Genomic DNA, 16,004 nt, shown 5'->3' on the forward strand with positions numbered 1-16,004 from the left:
ACATTTGGCTGCAGTCACTGACCCTGTCCCCCAACACCACTATGGCCCAGAGCTCTTATTTCAGACTGGCTTGAGTTCCCCAAAAGTATGGAATAGTTCTGCTCAGTCCTGGCTTTGCTGGTACCTAAACCAATCAGTCTGGTGCACCCAGGTCAGGCTAGAAAATCTGTCCCTCCTAGTTTTAAGAGATTTAGAAAGTGGATTTACCTGTGTTCCATAGGCTTAAAGGAGATATACCAGCATGTCCCCTTCCATCTGCCTGTCAGTATTTGTGCTTCACTCTGGACAGTTATCATTTTCAATACATGATCCTCTTTTTGTCCCCCTTTTTGGCTTCACAGCTTTTCTCCAAGATTTTGATAGCTCTGATTACCTCCCTGAGGGAGGAGGAGATTTACATTTACTACTATACAGATGACATTCTCGTCCCGTCCAGTGCCAGCAGAAGCCATCTGAGATGCCCAGTTGGGTAATTCAAGCTCTGCAGAGGCACAACTTTGTCTTTAACCTGGAAAAGAGCTCCCCAAACTTCTCAGGATCTCCAGCATTTGGGGGCCAGATTGTGCGTTCTCAGAATAAAGGATGTAGATCCTCTTATTCATAACTCACTGACAACCACTTGGAGGAGCATTCTGCCTGCTTGATCTGATGTGTCTAGCACAGGCCAGTGCATCTTTCTCCACACACAACCTCTCCAGGCTGTCATTTTCTCTATGGGGAATCACAGTGAGGATTCCCCTTGTAGTTCACTGTATCTCACGTCATCAATGCTGTGGTAGCACAATATACAAAACTCAAGGAAAGCCTCTTTCAGATCCAGCAGTGACAAGGATTGTCGTAGACACCTGTATCAGCCTTCATGCTGTCACACTCATAGCGGGGCAAATGATCTTCAGCCGAATCCAGGAGGAGCATCAGCTGGCTGGAGATCAGTGCCATCACTAATGTTCTGAGACACCTCTCCCCAGTCTTGACCACCACTGATGACAAGATGGCAGTGGTCTAGGTCAACAGGCCAGGCAGGACTCTCAGCTCCTCGTTGCAGGTGAAAGGAAGCATCTAGAATTCTCCCTGGACAGAGAGGAAATGTCTCTCCATTGCATTAGCTTATTTTAAAGGATACGATCAATTTACAAACTGTCAATCTCAGGGGAGGGGGATCTGAAGAACAAGATCGTTTGCTTAATGTCCCTCTAATGGGGTATCTTCTAAATACACTTGTTTTGCCTCCAACAAGAGAAAAAAAAATCGGATCTCTTCTGCTCCCAGCCCTGGTAGAAACAATACTGGAGAACAGATGCCTTCTCCTTCAATGGGTCTGACCTCTTTTCACCAGAATGGCCAGGAAGATCAAGCCTGACATGAGTAGCACAAACCACTGGCAAGCACCAGCACCCTTAACTCTACATTGTCTTGTGTGTGTAATCCTATAGTATAGAGTTGAAGTCAGAGCAGAGTGAGAATGCTTCACCAAGAGCTGGTTATGTCTTTTTTCATAAAGGCTGTGAAGAAAGACGCATAGGAGTTTAAAGGGTCTTCCCTACTCCTGTGCCATCATGGGAGAATGGGGAAGGGATAGTATCAGTTTGTATGTGCAATGAACAGGATTGCGATGGTAACACTGACGTCACCTTTAAAGCTGGTAGCAAAAGCTGTATTTCTATGCTAACTTGATAGCGAGGTTTGGAGTTACTCCCTCTTGTAAACATGAACCTGTATTGATGATTGATTGATTGATTGATTTGTGTTTTTTCTTCCCCAACCCCAGAGTGAGATGCAGCTGCGTCAGGAAGCAACGATGAGGCAGCAGCTTGAGGAGATGCTGCATGAACACAGAGCATTGATTGATGCTCTGACAACTGAAATCCTTCTGGTCAGAGAAGAAAATGCTGCCATACAGGTACAAAGAGCTGCTGAGCCTTTCCTTTGACACCCTATGAAGCCCAAGGCAGGAACTAATGCAGTGAAAGATTTAAGCAGGTTCTTTATCTCTAGAATATGCATTGGCAGAGCAGCATAGGGGGCAAAGGACTTTAACAGCAAGGGACGGGCACTACAAATCAGCATTGAAAATGTGATAGTTAAAGAATCTGGGGGACGTTGTGATAGAGGGGTATGTGGAAGTGTAATGCCAACCCTCAGTGCCTCATTTTAACTAGTGGTATAGTCTCCTCACTTCAACAAGCTCCAAATTCCTATCAATTAAAAGGAGCAATGAGAAACTTTTTTTTGAGAAAATCCCTTTAAACTTTGACAGAAGATTGATTTAATACAGCTTAGCCTTACTTTAATGGATACCTACTGTGTAGTCTGCATGCTTAAAAATCTGCCTCTGTGCTCTCACAATATTAATACTAGAGGGGCAGTGAAGTGGAACTGACTTACGGTCTTATCAGTTTCACTCTGCAGCTGTGGTGGATTAGGGTGGAAGTTGCAGCCGTAAGAGAAAGCAACCTGGGGAAGGAAGAGGAGGATGGGTGGCAGTAGGGGGTAATCAGTAAAATATGGGGCTAGTCAGGAAGCAAAAAGAGGAGAAAGAAATAGAGGAGACAGGTGCAGAGATGCCTTTGTTTGGCACCTCACTGAGATCAGATTAAAGCTTTGGCACTAAGCGAGGAAATAGACTCCTCCACTCAGAGGAATAATACATCTGTCTAATTTTTGTCCCTAGAACACAGATCTCTATGCATATGTGTGGTTTGTTTGTTTTTTCCCCTCCCTTAGAAAAGACTTCAGCAATATATGGTGGTAACAGATGAACAGTTGATTTCACTCACTCAAGCATTCAAAAGCCTCCCTGTAACAGATCCTAACAGAGGGCGAAGTCCAACAGATGTTGGAGTTGCAATCAACTGTCAAGGTGGGTATCATTTCAGCACTTTAGTAACTTTAGAATCCTAGGTGACATTTTGAAAAACACCCTCCGCTCCAAGTAACATCTGAGACAGTATGGGATAATTGCCAAGAAATCACTGACACAAACTAGAACTTAATCCACCAGACGCCTGTTGTAATCTCATTGAATTCAGTGGGACTATGCCGGATAGTAACTATCATACTTGGCAGTAAATTGTCCTACAGAGACAAACGTCTAGTCCTAGACTGATTGATGGATCCCCTTTGCACAGAAAGAGCTAATGGGTTAAATCTTTGTTCTTTCTAGGCACCTCCCAAATAAACCTGGGAACTGTTGCCTGAGTCTAGGCCACAGTAAACAGCTCTTATCTCAAATGCTCTGCCCTGAGACACAGCTGCTAACCTTTGAATTTTACAGTCATATTGTCATTTATTTATTTAATAAATATTCTCTTCTATACAGTTCTGGTTAATCTCCCCTCCTTCCCCCTCACTGGCAGCTCCAAGCCTGGATCTGGACTGAGGATCAGTCATGTAACCAACTGTGGACCTATGCTGTAGATGTGGTTATACCACAAACATTTCTGTTACAAGTAATGACCCTTTCTATGAGGATTCTGCTCAGGAAGAGCCCACGTAGCTGCTCCTGCTGTGACTCCGGAGGTTTCAGAGCAAAGCTCCCCTTCCTTGAACACAAGTAACCCCTCCAAATGCTCTGTCCTCCTTGGGATGTCTTCCAAAAATACTCTTCCAAAAGAGTCAAAGCTTCAACGCATGTTTCTTTCTGTACCTCTTGACGAAGGAGAGTTCTTGTTCCCTTCAGACTCCTCTCTGGATGGTTCAGACACTGGAGCCAGGTGTTTCTGATGCAGTAGTAGATGAGGCTAACTCATTAGTTACTTCAACAGGTATTTGATAATCAAGGAAGCCAACTGTCTCATATGAGTCTGTTGGAGGAGCTGGTGCTGAGGAGGCAAATGGCACATGGATAAAACCCTGCAAATGTGCAGATATCCACTTTATAGCCATGGACCATGTTTGTGGATCATAGATCGGCTGCAGATACACATTTTGTATCCATGCAGGACTCCATGCATGGGAAAGAAGCTCTGGAAGGATACTTTTTTTTTTTTTTTTTAAATGGAGATATCCCATCTCCTAGAACTGGAAGGGACCTTGAAAGGTCATTGAGTCCAGCCCCCTGCCTTCACTAGCAGGACCAAGTACTGATTTTGCCCCAGATCCCTAAGTGGCCCCCTCAAGGATTGAACTCACAACCCTGGGTTTAGCAAGCCAATGCTCAAACCACTGAGCTATCCCTCCCTATAAAGGAGGATTTTCTCATTCCTTGTTAAGGTCACTGAGGAACAGTGATTCTGAGTGGTAGACTCCCCTTAATTTGACATTAGTTCGTAGCAGATGTTACTGTACGCAATGCCTCTAACAGACCAGTTCCCTTTTGGCTCTTTACATTTAAGAGAGCTGTTATGCAGCCATTCAGTTCTATGATCAGCCATGTCCTGCTTTATCCCTCCTACAGTTTTCCCTCTCAGGCATTAATGCCCTGAACAAAGCTGTTATGGGGAAATCCCAGATATAAGGTCACACAAATGGGGGCTAAAGTAAGTGTGTGTGTGTGTGTGTGTGTGTGTGTGTGTGTGTGTACACTCCAACTAAGTATGATCTCGGAACCAGCTATAACACTGCAATCATGTTTTTCATTTTGTGCTTCCGTGGCATGTCCAAAACAGATGGCAACATACACACAAACCAGTCATAGGCAAGTAGTTCGATGAGAATGGCAGCCATGGTTTAGATGGCTATGTGCATACTAGTTAGAGAGAGTGGATTTAAAAGGAAGGTATACAGCACAGAATGAATGGAAATAGAGTGGTAACAGCTAAATTTCTGTCAATCAACCTACTTTACAATGAAGATCCAAATACATATTCGTGTGCATTCTGATCGACTGACAGTCATGTGCTTGGTGACAGTCTCTCATGGGGTGCTCTACAATCTGATGTCCTGATCACTGAAGTTTTGTTAATTTCCATCTTGGAGATGGAAAGCCATTTCAGAAATACAGAAATCAGGTTACGTTAGGTATATTAAGGTTTTGTATCCTTTCCGAGTGTGCTTATTGTATAGCTCTTCATCAGAAGTAAAATACTGTTAGGTAAATTCCCCTCACCCCCCATGTTTTCAGTCATCTGAATTCAGGACCTATCTTGACAGGAATTTATTTTTCTGTTCCTCGTGTACTAAAATATTTTGTTTCTAATGCCCCCAATTCTTGATTCTGTCTTTTCAGAGAAGCCTGTATTATACTCCACTGTGCCCAGTACCGATATTTTCAGAAGGGAAAACACACTTGTATTCTCACAGGAGGAGCTGCCTGTGAAACTTCCCCAGTGGTCAAGTCCCCCAGACACTGTAGTGGCAGGCAGCAGTTTGCCAGCTCATATGTTCCAGCCAGCTATCTTGTTATCTCCGCCTAGACAGAAAAGTATCCAGGAATTCTCTCCTCTTCAGAATGGTGAGATAGTGACCTCTCTCTTTAGACAGAATGAGATCCATATCCTTCAAATATGGTGTGAAATATATTGTGCTCCCTCTTTCAAATATTTTATTCTTTGTTGAATGAACTTCCGCCAGGATTTGGCCTTGCCCACTTGTTTTTTGGAGGCAGCCCTTCTATGCAAGTTCACAGTTTTGGCAACTAGGTGCCTGGCATCAGAACCCAGATCTCTTGCCTCTGAAGCTGGAGTTGTGTTACTGCCCTCTCCTGTTTGCTTGTCTTTCTGTTGACTGCTGACTCTCAATTTCCACAGCCCCTGCTGACGAGTAAGCTTTCCGTTATGAAGCATGGCAGAAAGAAAATTACCATTAATCCTCAAAAATAATTTTTAACTGTAGCCTATGTACAAGGCTTCAGTAACTGTTTAACCATATGGGAAGTCTGAAGAGTTTGCACTGTATTGTTGTTAATAGGGGTGATAAATGGTCTGTCATTAGATGTTAAATTTCTTAAAGAACCTGTTTTTTAAAATGTTAACTCCTAAACTATAGATTTACTTCCAAATTCTGAGAAAAGTCACTCTGCACTCAAATGCTGTAATTTGGGGAAAGACAAACAGCACTGGCTTAGCAGCAGGTAACTGACATGCGCTGTTTTTAGCATTTTGCACATTTCCTCTGATGTTGATTCTGGGCAATAACAAAGCAGAGAATAACTAGAGATCAATCTTTATAAAATGGAGGACTTACTCAGCCATAAAATAAATGTTTATTTCAAAGTTCCCAACTGATATTTCAAACTGAAAAGTTCAGCTCCTCTCTTCCCTGGCTCCTCAGCCCATTACCCTCTGCTAGCTTTAAATTCAAGTACAGTAGAACCTCAGAGTTATGAATATCTCGGGAATGGAGGTTGTTCATAACTCTGAACAAAATATGATGGTGATTCTTTCAAAAGTTTACAACTGAACATTGACTTAATACAGCTTTGAAATTTTACTATGCAGAAGAAAAATGCTTCTTTTAACCATCTTAATTTAAACGAAACAAGCACAGAAACAGTTTCTTTACCTTGTCAAATCATTTTTAAATCTTCCCTTTATTTTTTAGTAGCTTAGGTTTAACACAGTACTGGACTGTATTTGGTTTTTGTTCTTTTGTTGGGGTGGGAGTCTCTGCTGCTGCCTGAGTGCGTACGTCTGGTTCTACCGGTCAGTTCATAACTCTGGTGTTTGTAACTCTGCGGTTCTACTGTAATTGTTAAAATACTAGCAGTGACCTCTTTTGGGGAACATGAGCCAAAGGTGTATCCTGAGTAGAAAACTATCCATTTCCCCATCCTTAGTTGAGTGTTCCAGTTCAAGCCCTTCTCTGTGCCTTAGCTCCATTAGGTTAGTGCTTCACAGTCACTCCCCATGTTGAAGATAGCTTGTTTACTGTTCCTTTACTCTGTCTATAGCATTGAAGAAGACAGTTCAAACATATCCTGCATCCCACATCTCTCCATCTATGGAAACCACTGTGAGAGAGCCAAACTGGCAAAAGAGCTCATCTTCCTCTGTGGGAACTCAGAACACAAATGAAGAGAATCGTCTCCTCGCCCAGAGGTGGCGAATTCCTCCTACGCACAAAGACTTGGAGAGTTCTTTACTGTCAGATGGTCAGCAAGGAAGAAGCACCTTGTCCCCAGTGGACAGATGGGCCATTGCTGGCTCTGAAGATGAGCAGAAGCCCAGTGCACCTGAGGAGCACACTCAAAGCAATGATCTGTTAGGACAGATAGCTGAGCTAACACTGCAGAACTCTGTTATCAAAGCTCAGCTGAGCAGATTCAGAGATCGTTCTCAAGAGGGAGGGGATGGCCTGCATCAGCCAGTTACAAAGCAAAATATGAACACTAGTTTAGGATCGGCCATGCAGGGACAGGTAAGAATGTAAGAGAAGGTAAAGATTGGGTTGCCCTTCATCCCTCATCTCCATTTCCCCACAAAGTATTGATTTTATTTTTGGTATCAGGTTTGGGTCTCTTTCTTTCTCTCTCTCTCTCTCTCTCATTCCCAACTTTTGCCAGTCACTGTAAGGGAGCGAGTAGAAGAACTTGGTGGTGTGTGGGGAGGTCCTTTTCTTTCTTAACCTCATCCTGTCTTGACTCGGTCATCTTCCAATTTCCCTTTCACTGGGGATTGCAACTGCAGTTCCTCATGTGAGGCCAGGATAACAATGTAAGCAGCCTTTTCGAAGGTGGAAGTCAATGTTGTCTGGGTGCTGGTGAGTGAAGGATGCATGGCAGACTTACAAAGCCTTACTCTCTTGTCCCATGTAAGCAAGACTGGCTTATCCTTAATGTCTTTGGGACAGAGAGGCCTTTGTCTACACTAGGAAAATTGGGACCTGGAATTAACCAGCAGTGCATCTCCACCAGTAGTGGTGTAGACAGGCCACTGCTCTGAGGGTAGGTCTACACTTACCTCCGGGTCCGGTGGTAAGCAATCGATCTTCTGGGATCGATCCCGGAAGTGCTCCCCGTCAACGCCAGTACTCCAGCTTGGCGAGAGGAGTACGCGGCATCGACGGGGGAGCCTGCGTGCCATGTCTGGACCCGCAGTAAGTTCGAACTAAGGTACTTCGAATTCAGCTAAGTTATTAACCTAAGTGTACCTAAGTTCGAAGTGGAGGGTTAGTGTGGACCAGGCCTGAGTAGGAATAGACAACACACACACCTGAAGCCTGCCTCCACTAGAGTCTCGACTCGTGCTACCATCAGTGGAGCTGCATGGCTGGTGAACTAGAGGTCCTAATTTTCCTAGTGTAGCTGTAGCCTAAGGGCTTAATTCTCCATTTTCTTACACAGTGTCTAGTTGTTTACAGCTGTGTAAAGTGGGTATAGAAACAGGAGATTTCTGTTTTACCATCTCAGAACACTTTCTCCCCTGCACATCTAAAACACGCTTCTTTAGTGAAACATTTGCTTGACTGTGGTTGGTTGATTGGAGTGAGATAGAGAAGAAAGCTTTATGCCAGGGGTCGGCAACCTCCGGCACACGGCTCACCAGGGTAAGCACCCTGGTGGGCCAGTCCAGTTTGTTTACCTGCCGTGTCCACAGGTTCAGCCAATCGCGGCTCCCACTGACCGCAGTTTGCCGCCAGCACATTCCTCGGCCCGCGCCGCTTCCCGTAGCCCCCATTGGCTTGGAGCGGCGAACTGCGGCCAGTGGGAGCCGCGATCACCCAAACCTGCGGACGCGGCAGGTAAACAAACTGGCCCAGCCTGCCAGGGTGCTTACCCGGGCGAACCGCGTGCCAGAAGTTGCTGACCCCTGCTTTATGCTGTCTGTTGTGGGCAGTTTAACTTCATGAGGAGATGCATTTAATCTGTCAAGCAATGAGATGCTAGAGCAAAAGGCACATAACATCAAAGGTTTACCTAAAAGATGCTCTAACTTTTTTAAGTTACTGAAACCAAATTCAGCCTGAAGGGTCAGTTTATATGAAAACACTTAATCTACTGCATGCCCTCTAAGACTGCAACTTCCAAATTTATTTTGTTTGTAATGATTTGTGTTAGACTTTGCCAGAGGTACCAAAGAGCTTGGAGGAACGAATAGCAGAGCTGAACCGCCAAAGTGCAGAAGCCCGTGGTAAACTGCTGCAGCTGATAGACCAGCAAAAATTGGCCACTGTCAACCCTATCTCTCCACCAGTATCGCCTGTTTTACCTCCCCCCATAAATTGGACTGGTATGTAGTGTGTCCCATGGTTGTCGTTGTCTTTCTAACACCCCTCTCCCCCCCCCCCGCCGCTTTTTTTTTTTTTTTTTGGCGCTACACAGTAAGGTATTTACCTAACTATCTTCAGTTGACTAAATCAGCAATTCCCAAACAGTGTGATCAACAGCGCACTTGCTGACAATCCACTGAAAGCTGTCTGGTCATGTGTTCTAGGCTCTCCTTGTTTTAGGGTGACCAGATGTCCCAATTTTATAGGGACAGTCCTGATTTTTGGAGCTTTTTCTTACATAGGCTCCTATTACCCCCCCCCCCCACCCCCGTCCCAATTTTTCACACTTGCTGTCTGGTCACCCTACCTTGTTTATAGCTGCTAAATTTCATTAAGACAGGTAAAAATACATCAGCTAACATTTTCCTGAAGTTACTTTTCTATGTAAAAAGCGACAAAGAGCATGCATCTGACGAAGTGAGTATTCACCCACGAAAGCTTATGCTCCAATACGTCTGTTAGTCTGTAAGGTGCCACAGGACTCTTTATCGCTTTTTACAGATCCACACTAACATGGCTACTCCTCTGATACTTTTCTTTGTAATTAATTGCTGCGGTTGTGTCACTGCCTGCTATATTCACTCTTCATCATGCTAATGTCCATAGAGCCATTACAATGAGTTTGTTAGCCTGCTTACAGTTTGGGCGCAGAACTAGACTTGTCAGTCGTGGGCAGCAAGGGAATGCCTCCCCTCCCCTAGTTCTGCTTCCACAGTGGCAAGCAGCTTGATGAGGCCTCCCTTCTGCAGAGCTTTTCTGAGGAAAAGTCCAATATTTTATTTCAAATTTATGACTTAAAAATCCCATTCAGTAATTTGGCCATCTTATTCTTAGTCGTGTCCCAGGGCTGTTTGCCTTTTGAGGGGTCTTTTCCCTCAGGTCTGGTTCCTTGCTGAGGACCTGCAGGATCCTCTGAGGAGATTAAACTGTATGGCACACTAGAGAATAGTCAGTGCAGACTTTATTTTTCCCTGCTAGTCCAAGGTCCATGGATTAACTACCATGCGTTCTTTTGTTTGTTTGTTTTTTTTAAACTGTCCAGCAGAATTAGGACTTCTTAATCCTTTCTTGAAGTAGCTGAGTGAAAGTGAACTAAGGAAGGGAAAAAGGCTATGCTTTTTCAGTGTTTTGTTACCTAATAAAGGCTTGAACTCAAAGGGGGTGTACGGTGCCTAGCACAATGGGATCCTGATCCCTGCTTAGAGTCTGTCAGTGCCATTGCAATATAAATACAAATAGTAAACTAAGAAAATGGAGAAGTAAAAACATAAAACAGCCAGAAATGAGAAACTAAATAATACATGCATGGAGGGGTTACTGCGCCTTCACCAGAATTGAGCAATACTCCCTTACTCTCTAGAAAATGAAAAGAGGACAATTGAGGTGTCTGTCCCAGTGGCAGAATCTATGGACCGCTCCAAAGGAGATACTCCTTCCCCTGCTAGTGGGACCAGCGTAAGAAGGTAAAAACCAACTAATTAGATTGTCTGTCTGAGTGAGTGACAAACAAATGGTGAGACAGTTTTTCCTACTGTGTTAAATTACTGTATTCTCCCAAATATGATTGGCATTCTATTGTTTCATCACAGTCTAACCTATAGAGATGAGAAATGGATTGTAACAGGGTAGCAAGTGCCTTCTGTTGAACTCGCCCTGTTAGCAAGCATTGGAACCCTCTTGGGAGATTGACTGACTGATCCCTGCTGACACTTTGTGGCAGGCGTAGCTTAACTCTTACCTACTACAGCGACTGAAGGGGTTCTTCTGTCACTGTAGGAAAGCCACCTCTGCAAGAGGTGGTAGCTGGGTCGATGGAAAAATTCTTCCATTGACCTTGTGGTGCCTACACCGGGGCTTAGTTTGACTTAATACATTGCACAGGGCATGACGTTTTTCACAGCCTAGCTCTGTAGTGTAGACCAGCCCCAAGGAATTAATATGGCAAGCAGGCAGTGTGGTGTAGAGTGAGCACTGAAGTCACTTCCTGTTGGATTTACTACTTACTAACATGTTGAGTTGATGGACAGCAGCTCTTGTGACAACAAAATTGGGTAATACTTTAAAAACAAAAAATCTGGAATTTAGTTGTTTGGCATAGAGATGAAGATTTTTCCCCCTCATTATAACAAAGGAGGATGTTTGTATTTCAGTAACTTTTCAGTACTTGCAGTTGGCCTAACAGCACTGCTTGTGTCAAAGATTTAAGTGGTTTGTTGGAGGCTGTTGATCTTTTACTAGTATTCACTTCCTCCTTCTCTCTTCCACCTCATATGCCTATAGATCTACGGGTGCTTCTAGCAAGACTTGTTCTCCATTAAGTACCACTTCGGGAAGTATGAAATTGACACCTGTCAATCAGAGGACAAAGGTAAAACTTAAAAAGGCTGCATGTTAGCATCCTCTTCGGCTATGGGCTTTCACTGCTGTGTTCTACATATGTAATGAGGATTCTAGACACATACTGTGGGCCAGATTCTGCTCTGTTTATACCTGTGTAAGTCCAGAGTAAATCAACTGAAGTAAAAAGTTACTCTGATTAATAACAGAAATCAGAATCTGGACAGCATGCAGGGGACTCCCTGGTACTATGTTAATGTAACTAGTACTTGCCTCTAGAGACTTGGGTTAAAGCACTACAAGGTACAAATGAAGTACAGTAGAACCTCAGAGTTACGAACTGACCAGTCAACCACACACCTCATTTGGAACCGAAGTATGCAATCAGGCAGCAGCCGAAACAAAGAAAAGCAAATACAGTATAGCACTGTGTTAAACGTAAACTACTAAAAAAAAATGAAAGGGACAGCAGCATTTTTCTTCTGCTGTATTAAGTCAGTGTTCAGTTGTAAACTTTAGAAAGAACAACCATAACTTGTTCAGAGTTACAAACATTTCAGAGTTACGAACAGCTTCCATTCCTGACGTGTTCGTAACTCTGGGGTTCTACTGTAATGTTAGGACTCTATTCTCCCAGTGGGCATTTGTGCACATAGAACCACCATAGAATTTGGTACTTCTGACAGTCTGACTAGAAACAACCAGTGACTGAAAAAGCAAATAGGGTTTCAAGTAAAGATTGAGATACATTTGGGAGAGCCATAGGTGGGATTGGGAGGCTGGCAAACTTGCACAGAACCTACTTGGCCTGTCCATGGCAATAGTCTGTGATGTCAGTCACTTTCACTTGTACAAATGTTAAATCTTTTTCCGAATGTAAAGAAAAATGGTCAGAATCTAGATTTCCAGTATCCTGCTGAGGGTGAGATTTCCTTCCTTCTCCTCCTGTTAAACAAGGAAGCTTTGAACACTCTGTAGAGTAACGCTTTCTGCCGGGCCATTGTCTGATCAGCATTTGTATTCTTGGGAGGCATCATAGTGCTGATAGCAGAAAGAGAAGTTCTAGTAGTCCTCACATAGTGGGAAGCTAGAGGATCTGTAGCAGCTGGTAATAACTGGTAAGCTTGTGGGAGTGAAAGGACTGTACAAATCTCACTTCAGTTCCTCTCCCCACCCCTCTGTCAACAGGTGGAGAGGCAAAGAGAAGAAGGCTGGTTTGCACTATCAATGCATATCATGTAACTGAAGCTGAATCACATAGACTTTATTTTATATATACTTATTTATTTTTTTGTGAACCACCTGTAGATTTCTGCAGTCCCTCTCCGCAAAACATGAATTTTAACTCTCAAAGTGCCTACTTGTCAGTGCCACTAGTATACAGAGAGCCATCAGCTTATTATGTTTATGCTCTCCTTCAGACTCATTCAATTGCAATTACTGCCTTGAGAATGGGGCACAGAAGGTGGGAATAGAATGTGACATTCCAGTCCCTATTGGATGAAGAGGAGCTAAATTGAGGCTGATTTTAGCCCATTTCTATACCTCAGCAATACAGTCACCCACATTAGACATGCTGAAGAAAGGGGCTTCTGGAGAAGACACCCAACTATTTTTTTCATGCACCATCTCAGATACATGTCAGCATAAGATAAGGAAATAAATAGGACAATCCAGTTGAAAAGAGGGGTGTGTGTGTGTGTGTGTGTGTGTGTGTGTGTGTAATGGAACAGTTTGGAATACCATTGGTGAATCACTTTGTGGAGTCACTGTAAAGCACTTACCTCAGAAATCAACCAGTTCTTTATGTTGTGACTGGTTTGTGGAAGCTGTCTTCTTGTACAAAGAGAATCCTCATGTCTGAAAGTCATGACAGATGGGTTAGTCATGTCCACAACACCACAGAGGCAGCTACTGTTTTGACTTTTGACATCCAAACTATTCCCCAGCCTCACATCACAACTCCAGTCTCACTGCTTCTGTGCCACAATGAGCAGCTCTTCTGTGCAGCCCTGTTCTGAGCTCTGGGGCTGAGCAGGATTTTCCTTTATGCGGGGGGGAAATGTTTAAAGGAGAGAATACCTTCCTTTTTCCAGATTCTGCTATCGCCTTCTCCATTCTATATGGTTTTTTGATTAAATGACCAAAGGCCTTCATTGTCTTACAATATAGGGTCTGATCAGATTGCATACATTCTGTTTTCACTAAGTTAATATCAATCAATCTTTTCTAGTTTAGTTTCTCTCCTTTACCTGCCCTCCCATCCACGTTGTGGTAGTTAGGTGCTCCTTCCTCAATGTGAGAAATTTCTTAATATTTTAGGGCATCCAGGTGGGCAACTGGATTGCTCCATAGTTCATCTGCTTGTCACCCTCTGACTTTTCCATTTCTAGTACCTTATTTTCCATCTCGTAGGTGGGCCAGGAAATTAAGTGCTGCTTAGTCAGGACAAAGTCCTAAAATCTGGTGCTTTGTGTTGTAAGCTAGCATGTCACATGTTTGAAAATATACAAAGACAACTATTCATTATAGAACTATATTATAAGACAGGTATAAGCCCTTCAGGTCTCAGCATGTTCCATAGATCTGTTCCAATTTCTTAAAATGGAAAGAATTAGAGTATTTTATGAGAAGAGCCTCTGCTCTTAATTCTGCTCATCCTTCCTCTGTTCTAGGTGGACCGATTCCTTTTCCCATCAGGTATGATGTAAAAATAGAGGATTCGCTGTATATGGGGAATAGACTATTTAAAAATATTATAAATCTCCCCTCTTCACAGGGAATCCTCTGTTCTGGCATTTCCCTCCCTATACACGCTTTGAATGTTTCTAGGATTTAAAAGCTATGGACATTTCTCAACTAGGGCTGCAATGTGTTTTACAGAGGGATCCGTTCAAAAAAATCTGGGAGCATTAGCTGCCTCTGGTCTTGGAGCATGGCTGACCCATTAATTATGATTTCGACTTGAAAATTCTTTGTTTTAGGAAGACATTTATGGTAAATTTAAAATGTTTCATTGAGGTTGTAACTCTTACCTCCAGGCCCTTGGTCTCTGATACAGTGGTGAACTACATGGAGTACTATACCCAAGTGCTACCGCAGCTATGTTAAATTGTTTTGGGTCCTGTGAGTACATATAATCCAGGGGTTGTGATCTTGTACAAGTTTATTTGATATTTTAATGTATCAATCTTTAATTTTAATGATAAACTGTAAATAAAATTCAGTAATCAAGAGGCTGTGCATAGCTCTTTATTTTGTTATGTTACTATAGCATGCTTGAGTAGCAACCTCTATGGTTAAGAATGAATAATAGTTTGTGTGATAAACCCCAGTTTTCAGACTTTAAGAAAGTAAAAAGTTTTATCTTCTTGGGGCTGAAGTTTTCCATGCTTGGTCTCTCCACATAAAAAAGCCTGCCTGAGTGCAAAGTGTAAGCAAAATCCTTTAGTTGTTTGAGTCTTAAGAGAATGGAGAAATTTGTTCCCTTTTTTTTGCTGTGTAATTATTATTTGGGGGGGAATTCCATAGAAACAATAGAATCTCTCAACGTGGGATTTGGTATGTACTGATCAAACATCCATTGTAATCTACAGGAGGCCTTTTAGTCAATAGGGGCTGAATCAGGCACTTAACTTTAATGAAGTTTAACAAAGTGCAAGGCCTATCTGTTAAATGACCAAGTTAAGACTGTTGGAAAATCCATCCAGGCGGATGCACAGTGGAGATCAATTGTGGATGGGCTGCATATCCATGCACATCCATGATAGCTCTATTATTGCTGAATTGTTCCAAACCAGTTCACACATTGCAAATGTTCCAGCATATCTATTAGGGTGGGGTGAATTATCCTCTTGCTAATCTGTCGGCCTAGTTTCTTACCTACACAGTCATCTAACCCTGCTCTCACAGTAGGTCTAAAAAAGCTCTTGGATCTTAAAGTCCAAACAGCAAGATTTCTGGGGCAAAACCTTGTCCCCATTAAGTCAGTGGCAAAACTTCCAGTGGTCTCAGGAGGGCCACATGTGCTCTCAAGACAGATTAGACTAAATGTCCCTGTGTTTGTCTCCGAGTTGGTAATACCCCTTGCATTAGCCTGCTAAACCCAGGGCTGTGAGTTCAATCCTTGAGGGGGCCATTTAGGGATCTGGGGCAAAAATCTGTCTGGGGATTGGTCCTGCCTTGAGCAGGGGGTTGGACTAGATGACCTCCTGGGGTCCCTTCCAACCCTGATATTCTATGATTAAACTCTCTGGGGATGTCTCTTTTTCTGTCTGACACCACAGTGCTGCCTGAGAACTGAACACCCCTTACCTGGTCTGAAAACTGTCTGCAACTGGGATTTAGGAGAATTGTTTGCTTAACTGCTGGAACCCCTCATAACAGTGTAAGGCAGAAGGCAGTCACTGTGCAGAGTTCAGTGTCCTCACATGCCAATGGATGGGGGAATTTTGCACCACTGAACATGCACAGAATTCACGTACCCTGCAGAAAAATGACTTTCTGATAGGGAAGCTGCA

At 43.3% G+C, this 16,004-nt stretch overlaps 1 protein-coding gene across 2 annotated transcripts in view; it reads left to right on the forward strand.

Moving 5' to 3' along the window:
- SPICE1 (spindle and centriole associated protein 1) overlaps positions 1–14,720 on the forward strand; it is a 32,355-nt gene extending 17,635 nt beyond the window's left edge. Inside the window, exons 10-17 of one of the 2 annotated variants that reach the window (XM_054042739.1) lie at positions 1,769–1,900; positions 2,725–2,860; positions 5,168–5,392; positions 6,830–7,296; positions 8,936–9,107; positions 10,508–10,610; positions 11,428–11,515; positions 12,673–14,720. In XM_054042739.1, the coding sequence (XP_053898714.1) occupies positions 1,769–1,900; positions 2,725–2,860; positions 5,168–5,392; positions 6,830–7,296; positions 8,936–9,107; positions 10,508–10,610; positions 11,428–11,515; positions 12,673–12,726 (1,377 nt within the window). In that variant the 3' untranslated portion in view covers positions 12,727–14,720. The remainder of the gene's footprint in view (positions 1–1,768; positions 1,901–2,724; positions 2,861–5,167; positions 5,393–6,829; positions 7,297–8,935; positions 9,108–10,507; positions 10,611–11,427; positions 11,516–12,672) is intronic. The other variant, XM_054042749.1, reaches the window with a different exon arrangement.
- The last annotated feature ends 1,284 nt before the right edge of the window (positions 14,721–16,004 follow it).

This window comes from Malaclemys terrapin, chromosome 1 (genome assembly GCF_027887155.1).
Source record: "Malaclemys terrapin pileata isolate rMalTer1 chromosome 1, rMalTer1.hap1, whole genome shotgun sequence".
In the NCBI taxonomy this organism is placed as follows: domain Eukaryota; kingdom Metazoa; phylum Chordata; order Testudines; family Emydidae; genus Malaclemys; species Malaclemys terrapin.